At 31.2% G+C, this 12,855-nt stretch overlaps 2 protein-coding genes across 5 annotated transcripts in view; one reads left to right on the top strand and one right to left on the bottom strand.

The window, feature by feature from the left end:
- Positions 1-66: 66 nt before the first annotated feature.
- Positions 67-5,523, bottom strand: Nachralpha2 (nicotinic acetylcholine receptor alpha2). Of its 3 annotated transcripts, none has more exons than XM_083103558.1 (8): positions 5,310-5,523; positions 3,854-4,078; positions 3,654-3,698; positions 3,434-3,543; positions 2,895-3,075; positions 2,020-2,713; positions 1,365-1,573; positions 67-1,069 (listed from the first exon to the last, which is right to left on the bottom strand). In XM_083103558.1, the coding sequence occupies exons 2-8, from the start codon at positions 4,031-4,033 to the stop codon at positions 863-865; spliced, it is 1,626 nt and encodes a 541-aa protein (XP_082959684.1). In that variant the 5' UTR covers positions 4,034-4,078; positions 5,310-5,523; the 3' UTR covers positions 67-862. The 3 variants fall into 3 exon arrangements, with proteins under 3 accessions (XP_082959684.1, XP_082959683.1, XP_082959682.1); XM_083103557.1 differs by having other exon boundaries at positions 5,258-5,523; XM_083103556.1 differs by having other exon boundaries at positions 5,254-5,523.
- A 5,339-nt stretch (positions 5,524-10,862) lies between these two features.
- Nachralpha1 (nicotinic acetylcholine receptor alpha1) overlaps positions 10,863-12,855 on the top strand; it is a 127,050-nt gene continuing 125,057 nt past the window's right edge. The window contains exons 1-3 of one of the 2 annotated variants that reach the window (XM_083103550.1): positions 10,863-10,993; positions 11,454-11,569; positions 11,741-11,924. The gene's annotated coding sequence lies outside the window, so the exon portion shown is untranslated. The remainder of the gene's footprint in view (positions 10,994-11,453; positions 11,570-11,740; positions 11,925-12,855) is intronic. The other variant, XM_083103553.1, reaches the window with a different exon arrangement.

Below are 12,855 nucleotides of genomic sequence, written 5' to 3' on the forward strand. Positions count from 1 at the left end.
TTAAGTTTAGCCGTGCGTTTACCTTTTTTCTTAAGATAGATTATATTTTAGGGGTATAGGTATATTTTGTAAATCTTTATTATATTAAAGAAAAAGACTTATCCTTTATTTTGATTTTTAATTTTTATTTTTGTTTCTAATGCGTACAGTATATCGAACAAACTCGAGTATATATGTTCTTGTTTGTAATGAAAAAAGTTTATAATTTATCGAAAAACTACGCTACGTATATATGAATCGATTGCTCTTCGGAAGATATTAATTGGAGCATGAAATTTGTTCTATATACAGATAGACTTAGGTGTGCGAGTGAAATACCACCGTTATGTATCGGCTCTGTAACCAACGTTACCAAAAATTTTACAAATGATATCTATAGTAAAGTCTTTTGTTGCGAACATCAATAGTCGTTATTATCAAAGAACAAGTCGCGCATTATTTACGCATATAGTAATAAGTATAAATACAATTTGTTTCGGGAGTATAATCGTGTTATAATTATAAATTTATACGGTAAGCCACAGCGAATCGTCTTTCTCGCCATTAAATTACATTCATATTTTTAGGCCAATTTCTAGAATTCTGATAATGTTGGAGTTATATATGCATATTACACATTTTAAAAATATCGTCAAAACCGTATATATAATATCTAGATATAATTGAATCTTTAAATAATATTTAATAATAATATATGTATAATGATTGTGAACTATGTTTCGCATAAAAAGATATTTCTCTTCGATCGGATCTCTCGACATGAACTATCACAACTTTATTATATTCGGAAAGATTATTCGCCGCTTCCCTTTATATTATTAATAATATATTAGCAAATAGAATCACATCATTCTATGAACATCTACCCCATAGTTTCTAAGTCCTGGCCGGATGGGAGAAATTGTTGTTGAGCAACTGAGGAGTATTTCGTGTCGATCGGCTTCGTGTCGTCGTAAAGTGCCGGTGCTTCGCATAGAATTGTAAAAGTTCCAACTATGGAGGCTATCGTAAAGATCCATAGGAAGAGACGATCGAGAACCATTGCGACAAAACCCCAATCTTGATCTTCCTATGATGGTACAAAGTAGAACATATAATTAATATATAGAATAAAACATGTAAAAGTTACACTTAAATATCTATCTAAAAATTTTACATTATATATCTTTATATTTTATATACGAATAATTTTAAATGAATTTTTTTCTCTAGTGTCATAGCTGTTTTCTTGAATCGTGGAATTTCATTCTTAATAATTTCATATCTTGTTCTTCAAGAACAATAGATATATTTAGATATTTTTTTTAAATTTTTTGTAATATATTTAATATAATATAATTAGTAGTATTTTATAAAATGTTTACCGCATTGAATTCGTCTTGACGTTGTATATGATGCTGAATGAACATGACATTATGTAAAGCTTTTTCCAATTCGAAAGGATATTTTTTTCTTGGCGTTACATCACTCAATGACTCATCGAGACCGGACATAACCGTTGGAAGCCCGTTATATCCTAAACTGCCGACTAAAAATCGATTATGGGCAGTTGTCCTGTGTAAGCCATTGCAACCTAAAACACCGATTATGTTATAATCATCATTTAATATATTAAATATATGTAATATAAGAAATTAATAGAGAATATTATAGAACATTTATTAAAATAGGAAAAATAATATAAATTAGTGAATCGAAAGTTGGCACATACAAATTTCTGTTAAAAAATAATAATGTTTATAAAAAAATTCTCTTCCTTTTACGTCATGCTGTACTGAAGATTACGAAAATTATAAGAAAAATTTGATTAGATTCTTAAAACAACATAAAGTAATTTAAAATAATAAAATTTGATTTTTTTTTAAATTCTTAAAATAAATAAAATAAGGTGGAATCTGTATTTTATCTGTTATTTTAGCAAATAATTTAGAATTTATCAATTAAAAGGAGTTTAAAATAATTAAATTCTCCATTTATAAAGTAAATTTTAAATGGAAAGAATTTATAAAAGAATCATACCATCGATTCGTTGATGGCGGGCAGAATCTGGCGAAGATATTATCGATGACGATTGCGCTGCTGCTGCTATAGCAGCATTGAACTTACTCTTCTTTCCGGATCTTCCTCTTCCGTGTATCTTGTGCGCGGCGAGATCACTGAGAATATCATCGGGTACTCTCATCAAAAGCAGTTTCGGCAATCTTCTGATGAAGATCTTTCTCACCCAAGGTGCCATTTTGTGAGTGCTCGGTTTACGATAATGCACATTCAGGATAATGATCGTTATCACGACCGACAAACCGACCAGGATCATTGTAAAGAGCAGATACTTGCCGAGCAACGGCAGTGCTAGCGATGTGGATGGTATGATCTCGGATATCAATAAGAAGAACATGGTCTGGGATAGTAGGATATTAATGCAGAGCGCGATCTTTTCTCCGGAATCGGCCGGTAAATAGAAAGCTAACACTGATAGATAAGAGATACTGACGCATGGCACGATGAGATTCACCGTGTAAAACAATGTTCTCCGACGTAAAGTTATGTTGAAGAAGATATCGGGATATGGTTCGACACAACAAGGATAATACTTCTTGTGACGTTCCGCGGGGACACCCAGTATATCCCATTCCACGCTTGGATAATATTCGCGTAAATCGATACCTACTTTAACTTTGTCGCCTACATCTTGATTAATATGCTTCAAATCGATCTGAAGAAAATATATTTCGAATAATTATAAATAGAAAATACATTAGAAAGATTCTGCATTCGATATTCTTACAAAATATGAATAAGAAAGAAATGATTATTATATAACGAATAATAATTATGTGTATATGATCTCTTATATTTTTATAAGTATAGTTGTTTTTCTTAACAAATTTACTTACTTGAAAGCCATCATATGTCCATGAGCCGAATTTCATGAAACAGGTTTGTTGATCGAAGGGAAAGTATCTAACATCTATTTCACAGGAAGATTTGAAAATTGCGGGAGGTGTCCAAAGAACCTTGCCAGTGTAATGCAAAATAGCTTTAGTCATTGTTGTTACACCGTATTCTCCGTCCGCGCTGAAAGTAAGCTCGTTATTTCAACTTGAAATATTTATAAATTTTTTGATGTAAAAATATAATATACCATACAATTTCTGAGTGAAAAATTAATAAACTAATAAATTAATAATAAATAAGTAGATTAAAATTAATACTAATAAAAAATTAATACTAATAAATTAATAAGTAGATTTATTATTTCGAGTCGAGATAATCTAATAAATTTTTACATATATGATACACTGTATAATTTCTAAATGAAAAATAAATAAACTTAGAGAGAAGGAATGTATTTTGCAAGAAATCAAAATTATTTTCGCTTAATTATTTTTCAGTCACGATAATTATAAAAAAGATGCAGCACAGCATCACGTACTTGTTATAAAGCACAATGTCGGGTAGCCATATATGTTCGCTAGGCACGTAGAGTTCAGTGACACCCCCGTATTCCGAAGGATCCCATTGGAACTTATGGTCCTGCCATTCCTGAAAATATTATTTTGCAATCGGCTCTTTCGTAATTCAAATTGGTTCGCAACTAAAAATTGGTCAAACTTTTTCGCTTATATAATAATTCGCTTATATTCAATACTTACATGTTCCAACCAGACGTTTGTTGTTAAGATTTGATCTTTTAAATTCTGTAAATATAATGAATGTGTGAATTTTATTAAGAGAACATATATAAATAAATAATAAACAAATATGCACATGAATTGCACATAGGTTTATTAATATAATTTCCAATAATGATAAAATGATATTTGATTGTGTAAAATATATGTACATCACGTACAAGATCTATCAACTGCGAGAGACGAAGACCTAGTTTTACAACAACGGTGTCGGTATTGTTCGATACAGGTCGAATGAGCCGATTGTAATTTGAGAGCAGATCATCGTAAAGTCTTTTAGCATCTGGATTGCTATAGCAAATCCCCACCGAAAGAATCAGGATGATTAAAGGGAATATCATTTTTTTTTACTAAAGTGTGATTAAGCAGAAATCATCAAAAGCATCCTGCACAGAAACATCAAATAAAACGACATCAATTTATTTCGTGTTAATATATAGCTTTATTTCGTACATAAATTTATGAGATATTTGTGAAATATTATTATTTAAGAAGATATAATATCAGTTTTAATATTTTAAGAGCAATATACATATGATGTGTGCACGTGTATATAATTTAATTAAATTAAATTGATATTTATTACTTTATTTAGAACACTTTACAGAAAACTTTATATTAATTTTTAACTTTATATTAATTTTTTTTAATGTATATATTTAAAAAATTGTATTCCTTAAAATCGTCTTTAAAATCTGTTTAAACTTATGTAAAATAATTTCCTGTTATTTAAAAAATAATTATCAAATAAAAATTTTCGCGATCGAGATTACGATTCTTTTTTTTTTTTTATCAAATTAGTTTTTATTCCTTTCGTCGTCAATTGAGAGATTTGAACTTAATTTATATATCATTAATGTTTAAATATCGATAATTTAACTAAACTTTGCGAGTTATTAGTCATAGAGTAATACAAACCTGTTGCGTTAAGTGGTCGTTTACTCGTATTAATTTTTATGAGAAATGTGTCTTAATTATATATATTAAACTTTTATATTAAAATATTAGTTTTCTTTTAATTAATGTTTTTAAATAGTTAAAGTTTTGAAAAAAGTTTCGTTAAACTTTTTGATAAATTTAGTTTATAATAATTTTTTATTTTACTTATGACAGCTCAATGATTTTTTAAAATGATTATTAATGCATTTTGATTATTAATAATGCAAATCTCGTATAGATTATATTTATATTTATTTTATATACATATATGTTTTAACAATTTTTAAATATTGTAAAAATATATACAGAGAAATATAAGAAAATTTGTGTGAAGTATATTATTTTAAAATAAATTTCAACAAATATAAAAAAATACATATGACAGTATTATATTTAACAAAAAATTATTTTTTCTATGCATCTTTTTGTCATAGTTTACTGTAATTAATTTATTATCCATATCAAGAACAAATTGAAAGTATATTCTAAAGTTAAAATTATTTTAATTACTTATTGTACTTGCACTTTTACAATATTTATTGATTTTGTTCATCGAGTCGTTATATTTTATTATTGAAGCCAAGAATATTATTCAAACGTAATCTAAACTATCATGATATACTTGCGCTTCGCCTTCCTCGATTTTCTCGTTACACGCTTTCTCTAAATATACGACACCTTTATCTCCTGCTCTTCTTGTTTATCATAATCTGCCTTGCTAAGTACGTCCGATCTCTAATGCGCGTTTATCAATCAGTGATACGAGTCAGACTTTGTTCTGGTCTTTCATTATTCGCACGGATCGTCTCGCTCGCGAAATACCGGAAGAACATCGAACAGAAATGACATTGTGTACAGCCGCTGGACCACTGGATGCTGGTACGTGTATCTCCAATCCGCAGGATCAATACAACATTGCGCATGTACCAGCATGGCTGGTTCTTGGTCTCTGCGCGATGTGAATGCACCTTCACCGCGCAAACTCGCAGTGTTCTACTGCGCCACTTTGTAGTAGAAAGAGACGCGCAAGCTAGCCGGGTCTCGATGCCTTCCTGGGAGCACTACGCCCTTTCCGAATGATTCTCGCGGCTTTACTCATTAGTTGTTCTCTATCTATCGTCTAATATTTATTTGGGAGAATGCTGTAGTAAATTAATAAATATTCAGTTTATAATAAAATCATATTAGATATTTTAATCTGTTTGCTTCTATAAATTGATTTTTATGAAAGAGAAAAAAGAGAAAGTATATGTGCTGATAATTCCTTTAATCAACTTTGCATTGAAAAATTATATCCGAAATGACATTAAGTTTAATATAAGCCTTTATCATTGCAAAAAATAAAGATTTTACTTGCTTTTTGCAATTTCATGGAGAGACGATTAATACTAATCATTAGAGTTCAAACTGTGATCAATTTCCTTTAGAATGAATTTTTTCATGACTGTTGTTACTATAGAATCGCTTCATCAATGTTTCTCATGCTTTATTTTTACAAATTATATAGTGATAACTTTTGATTATTCCACGTTTTTCAAGCATCAGCTTTAGTCCTTTTACCGTATATATAAGCTCAGTGATAAACCAGCTTATCTTTCCGGATTTTTTTTGTTATGAGCTATTACAGCTACCGAGTAGCGGACTCACTTTCGAGTGTCAGAATCACTGGTAGTTCCTTTTTCTCGTGTAAATGCAATGTGCGCTTGTATATTGTATGTTGTACACATTTACATTTCCACATTTTGCGCTTTTCTATTTGTAGCATTAACATCGTTTTAAATTGTCCATGATGTTTCAGTGCGACTATACGTTTCTATTTTCTCACACTTATACAAGTTGTTTTTTAAATATGTAAACTTATTTCGCTTGCAAACAAAAGTACATTTTGTTATAAGCGTAAATCTTTTAAGTAAATGGGGAATAAAATGGTAATCTTTTTGTTATAATGCACAATTTCTAGGTTATTTTACTTACTTATTATTATGATTGTATCTCTTTGAATAATTGATAGAAATTATTAACAAAGGCTAAAGAAATATCTATTTTTAAAATAGCAAAGCGTATAGCAACAGAGGGTAAATAAATATCTATTCTTAACGTATGTGTAGGAAAAATATACAACATCTTACATGAATAATTTATGCGTTAGAAGAAAACAAATAGATATATCTAAGATTATTATTTAAAAGGAAAATATTGGAATATAAAAATATTAGTCACATAAAAGAGTTTTATTAATTATGTACGAATGCTAGTTATTATGTACGAATATCTTTATATCACTGTTAAGCTTAAACTCAATTTATAGAATAATTAACAGAATTTTATTTATCATGCACATACACATGGCGTGCAGTAATGAATAAAATTATTTTAAAAAATTTATTCTAAATTATGTCGCGATTTTTAGAGATTGTCTAGAATAAACTTTGTTTTGCATGAACTCTATGTAATGAAAACATTTTGTTAACCGTCGAGTGCACGATGCTTTCATACATAGCCAGGCATCCAGCATTTTTCTTTACGGTAAGGTCGAGACATCGTACGTTCGTCCATTACAGCACTTTATTCTTATGCGTAAGCTATTCTTCTACGTTTATATCTTTTGCGCTCGCCTCGTACTCTGCCTTATGGGCTCTATGATAAACGCAACTGTTTTTCCGCATTTCCTTTTCTCTCTGCCTCTCGTTCATGTTGGTAAGACAGCGGTAGGAAAACTGCCATGCCATTCTTGAGTGTAATACAAGTTGGGCGGGATAGATCCTTCCGAGCTACATATTTTGTTGTACGTGTCTCACCCTAGCATGGACGGATACGTGCAATCGCATCGAATGAATTCTCAGGAGGACTTGTGCAAGGGATCCATATTTCGCGAATATTTTATTTGATGCATCATTTTCCCTTACGACATTATTAAACAACGTTTCACATCATATACCTCTTTGCGATACGCTCTCTGAATATGACCTAAATATTTAGTCGACCAAACAACTATTATACTCTGAATGCGCATAGTCTGCGAAAGTTATCAGCGTCGCTTCCATCCTAAATTGCACCATTTACCCTGTCTGTTCCTTAATTGCAGGAAAGTTAGTCGAGCGTATTTGAAGTTTCTGACGACATGATCGGATTTTGTTCTTCTGCGGTCATGTATCGGAAGACAGTTACCCGAGGTTTAGCAACTATCCTCGTAAAGTGAGCCTGCGAGGACCTCGTCGGACCTTGCTCTCCCTCCTCTTACCACGAATTATTAATCAGAACTGGTGGCTGGAATCTGGCGTCACATAGAAATAATCTTCCTTAATCACGACGAAAGTTGTACCGTATTTGAAATTTCCGGCATCGAAGAGAGGGCAGATGGATAGAGGAAGCGCGAGGGAAAAGTAGAGAAAAAAAAGAAATAAAGACAATTTATGATATGAGCAAATGGAAAGAAAGAAAGAAGATTAGAATTGTCGACACACAATTTAAACATAATCGTAGCTGAAAGAAACTGTTACGTCAGGAATGGTTGGTTTTCGGGACATGGCGGTAATTAATGTGACCTCACGCATCGGGCGATCTGCCATCGTATATTCTCGCTTCGACTCGCTGTTTCCCGTGCTCTCGTACAGAGAAAACTTTCAGGGAGATAAGCCAAAACCCCATTATAGTTAGATTTACCCGCTGTGTGCCTCGAACAGTCGCGCGAGATCTCTCGTTCTATCTCTGTTCCACCGACTGTATCTGCCATTCGCTGTCCGCTTTCTTCGGGGGTCTTTAACCCCTCAAGATAATGGCCAGAATAGTGTTGGAGTTTAAATGAGTGTTTGCGCGCTCTCGGTAAATTATGGTGACCTCTTTCGAAGCGCTCATTGCTATATATGTGCACAAGCGGTGTTCAGAAGGTGCACCGTCGTCACATTTCATGCTTGGCTAATTAATTATTGTGCAGCGTGCGTTAAAATAGTGTCTTCACACCCTTCTCCGTTCGATGTGCGCCACGCGCCGATATTTTTATTCATTTCCTTGCGTAGTTGATTAGCTTCCTTTTTGCTCGATGTTGAATTATACGCGACTATAACGAGAAGTATATTTATTCTCTTCCCTTATCCAATTTTTAGTAAATTTTAATCGAAGAAAATGTTGCATATTATATTAATTATTACAATTGAACAATTATTGATGCGTTATTAATATTTTTTAGTGTGAAAATTAATTTTTACTTGAGCAATTAATGGGAAATCTTTAGATCTTTTTCTTAAATATACAACAGATTCTGAAAATATATTTTCCATATAAGCATGATTAGTTTTTAAAAATATGACTCTTTGTGTTTCAAACTATCTTTGAAACACATATGAAACTGTTCATTTATATAACATTAGAATAGAAAAATACAAGAGGAGAAACATACATGCAATTACTTTTACATTTTTATCGTGAACGGTCGCAGTTTTGATTGGTCAGTTTTTGCAGTGACTATTTAATTATTGTCATTGTCATTAAAAAGCCAACAATCACTGCTATTTTCCAAAATATTTATACGCCATCAACTTCTCAACTTTATTGTATACATGTCACTTGATAGACATACTGTGTATATTTTACTTGATTGACATACCAGATATTTTAAATATTATATCGCACAATCGAAATTGGAATACTGATTTTTTTTAAATTGAAAATAGTTATTTTGAAATAGTTTAATATCGATCCTTGATAATTAACATATCATTTTTAGAATTTTGATATAATTAATAGAATTTTCGCTCTTTTCTAAAAAATTTGAAAATAATTTTAGAAAACAAATGTAAAAAACATAGTTAATTTTGAAGAAATAGCCAATTTTATATTTTCTCTTTGTATCAAAATTGTTAAAAATTTTTAATTTAAATCAAGATTGATAATAATATGTTTTGATAGAGCTCTATCTAGAATTGCTAGTAAAACGTCATGTAGGAAAAGAATTGAAGGTTAAAAGATCTTTATTAGACAATTGGAGAATTTTATTAAACTTTCTATATTTTTTGTTGTTTTAAATATTAATTGCTAGAATTTATTATAAAACATAATGGAAAGAGGAATTCTAGAATTCTTTAAAAAGAAGAACCATTTTTAATAATATATATTACAGTATATTAAAAAATTCTAATATAATGAATATTATATATTTTTAAATAGTTTTGTCTCATAATTAACTTGATTAATCATGTCGTGTCACAATATCAAAAGAAAGTTCTCGATTTAAAAATTTTCCGATCGTTAATAGAACGACGCGAAATCAAAACAGATCATTTATAAATTATCGCAATTTATTTAATTAATAGTTAATCACGTGTCTCAATATTATTAAAATTATTGTCTTAATATTATTTAAATATCTTTTAATGTTGTTTTTATTGTTTATTAAATCGTGTATTTTACCAGATTGTCCGATCGAAATCTATCACGCAAGCAATCAGCGAGACTGCAATTATATTTTCAAATATTAAATTTTGCGGATATATTTATTTTTAATCTTAATTTATTGTTATTTATGTGTCATTGGATATGTATTTATTCATTTTCTTACGTTATAAAGTTACAAAACGAGACACTTCGGAACATGAGCGTATGTATTACTTGTCATTTAAAATTTGAAAAGTGCGCGAAAGTGCAATTAGGAGCAACAGGTGTAGTATGCCTCGGCGCGGCGGGTGGCGCGTGAAGTCGGCCGCGCGATTTCCGAATTCTCGGCGTTCAAGATTCATTCGCTACGCAAGTTTGCGAGACGCGCGAGTGCGAATCGTTATTCCTTCGTTGCAGCGTAATAAAGTAGACTTCGCGATTTAATATCGGTAGTGTCGAGTATAAAGTGTGTCGCGCGATCATATTTTCCTTATTAATGCGCGCTTAATTGTAATTAATCTCGCGCGATTTTTCCGCTGACTCTCGAGACTCGTTGGTTATGTTAATTTGCGAGACGCGTGGGTGGCGCGTGAATCGTAGCTTCATAAATTTGTCGCGTTATTCTTCCGTCGCGATATAATAAAGTAGATCTCGCGATTTAACGGCGGAAGTGCCCGTGTAAAGTGTCGCGCGATCGTATTTTCGTTATTAATGCGCGCTCAATTGTAATTAACTTCGTGCGACTTTTCCTCTTCCGGTCGAGATTCGTTCGTCGGGCTAATTAGCGAGATGCGTGGGTGGATTGTAGCTTCATACTTTTCTCGCGTTATTTTTCTCTGCAGTGTAATAAAATAGATTTCGCGATTAACATCGGGAGTGCCGCGTAAAGTGACGCATAATCGTATTTCTGTTGTCGATATAATGAGTAACAAAGGAACAAAAGAGAGAAAGGAAGGGCGTTGAATGATGTGACGGAGCAGGAACTACGAGGGGTAAGTGATTTATTATTTATATATTATTGTTCACTTGCGCGCACGTGCGTGACTTAATGCTCGTGACGTTCGCACTCCATGAGCCATTACATGTATAATAAAGTAATGTACGTAAAAAGTGTTGTGTTGCTTACAGTTTAAGAAATACGTTAGAAAAGAGAGAGAAATATTTATCAAATATGAGATGTTTATAAAAAATTATAACACTTTTCTTCATTTTTGTAATAAATATTTTTATAATATTATATAGATTATTTATATAAAATTTAGATTTTTACTTATTAATTTTTACTTTATAAAGAAATTTATATTTAAGAAAATTGAGATATTATATAAACTATTTTTGTATTTATTTACTTGGAAGAAAAATAAAGAAGGCAATGTAGTGCGCAATAATTATATATTTTAAAATATATATTATTACTTATCGCTATAACTTGAATATATTTTTATGTTACAGAGACCAACGTTTGTGTTATATGTAACCTCAGCAGTTCCGTACATGAATGAAGAAACACGAGAGGAATAGAAGATGTCAGCTGACATGTAATAGATCACCTATACAAGGATGTGCCGGTGAATATTAAATTATTTCTTATTTTAATTTGGGGATGTCAGTCTATATGCGCGTATACTTTCAGATATAATTACTCTTTCTCTCTTCTTGCAATTTCGCCAATTTTTTTTGTGCTGTAATCTCGTAGAAATGATTTCACGGTAAACAATCGGCGTTCCTTCCTTTTTTAGCGTCAAGGGACTGGTCGATCCGTCTGTTCGGTCTTTTCGCGTTATCCCAAGGGTGTCGTCTCGGTCCGTCTGTCACCGACATCATTCGCCTCAGTTCTGATCTTTCGGTGATGTTAAAGCACGACATTTGCTCCCGAGAGGCCGAAGCTCAGAGTAACATCATTATAGATGGCGAAAGGAACCGGTAAGCTCCCGTTGGGAATGATCTCTACTTGAGAAAATGCAATAACATGATATACGACTGACGTCTTCTTAAATGCCTTCGAATGAAACAGTTATTGGAAGTAGGAATCCTTTGGGATAATAGACGATGTGACTGTGGTAATTGAAAATTTGATAATTAGCTGTTGTTTTCGAACATTTCTGTCTATATTTCTCTATATATAATACGTAATTGACTTTTATGACATAAAATAATGACAGAAATAATACATAAAAAGATTTTATCTATTATTTCTAAGAATAACGCAAACATGAAAATTAGCTTTCTCCTGCATTTATATATATATATTTTATATAAGCATTTATGTATATATGTATATATTTATATAATTTCTAAAAGCCAAAGGATTCCTACCCCCAATAACCGTATATATATATAAAATAGCTTTCTATATTATTTTTAGTATTTAAACATTTTTTTTGTCAAATTTTTAATTGCTCTCTTGATTTTCAACGATTTTACGTGAATTACAAACGTCGAATTATTGTTCTTCTAAATCTATTATTAAATTTTTAAATATAATTGATAATAGTATCTAGCATATAATTCTATGAGAGTTACAAATATATAACTCAATCTGTAAGAAAGATGATCTATTTCATCAGTTATATCTTCAACCAATTTTTCCTTTCTGTCAAAGCGATGCGAGAAATATTGAAACAATATATCTTTCTCATATAGGCTTTCGCAAAATAGACGGGGCTTACGTAAATTTTAGTACGAAATTGAAAATAGACGGAAATTGATTCACCGTCCGGCACAGCGAATAGAAAATAGTAACAGAATGTAAGATAGATCGATGTGAAAATAGGTGAAGCGAGAATTCCTCCAGTTAGCCGGATGGCATACCAGAGGTAATTGCATTTTTCGACGTAGCATTTAATTGTACAAG

The sequence above is a fragment of the Camponotus vicinus genome, unplaced genomic scaffold (assembly GCF_025532165.1).
Source record: "Camponotus vicinus isolate PSW18456_S1 unplaced genomic scaffold, iyCamVici1.0 SCAF_6, whole genome shotgun sequence".
NCBI classification, from domain to species: domain Eukaryota; kingdom Metazoa; phylum Arthropoda; class Insecta; order Hymenoptera; family Formicidae; genus Camponotus; species Camponotus vicinus.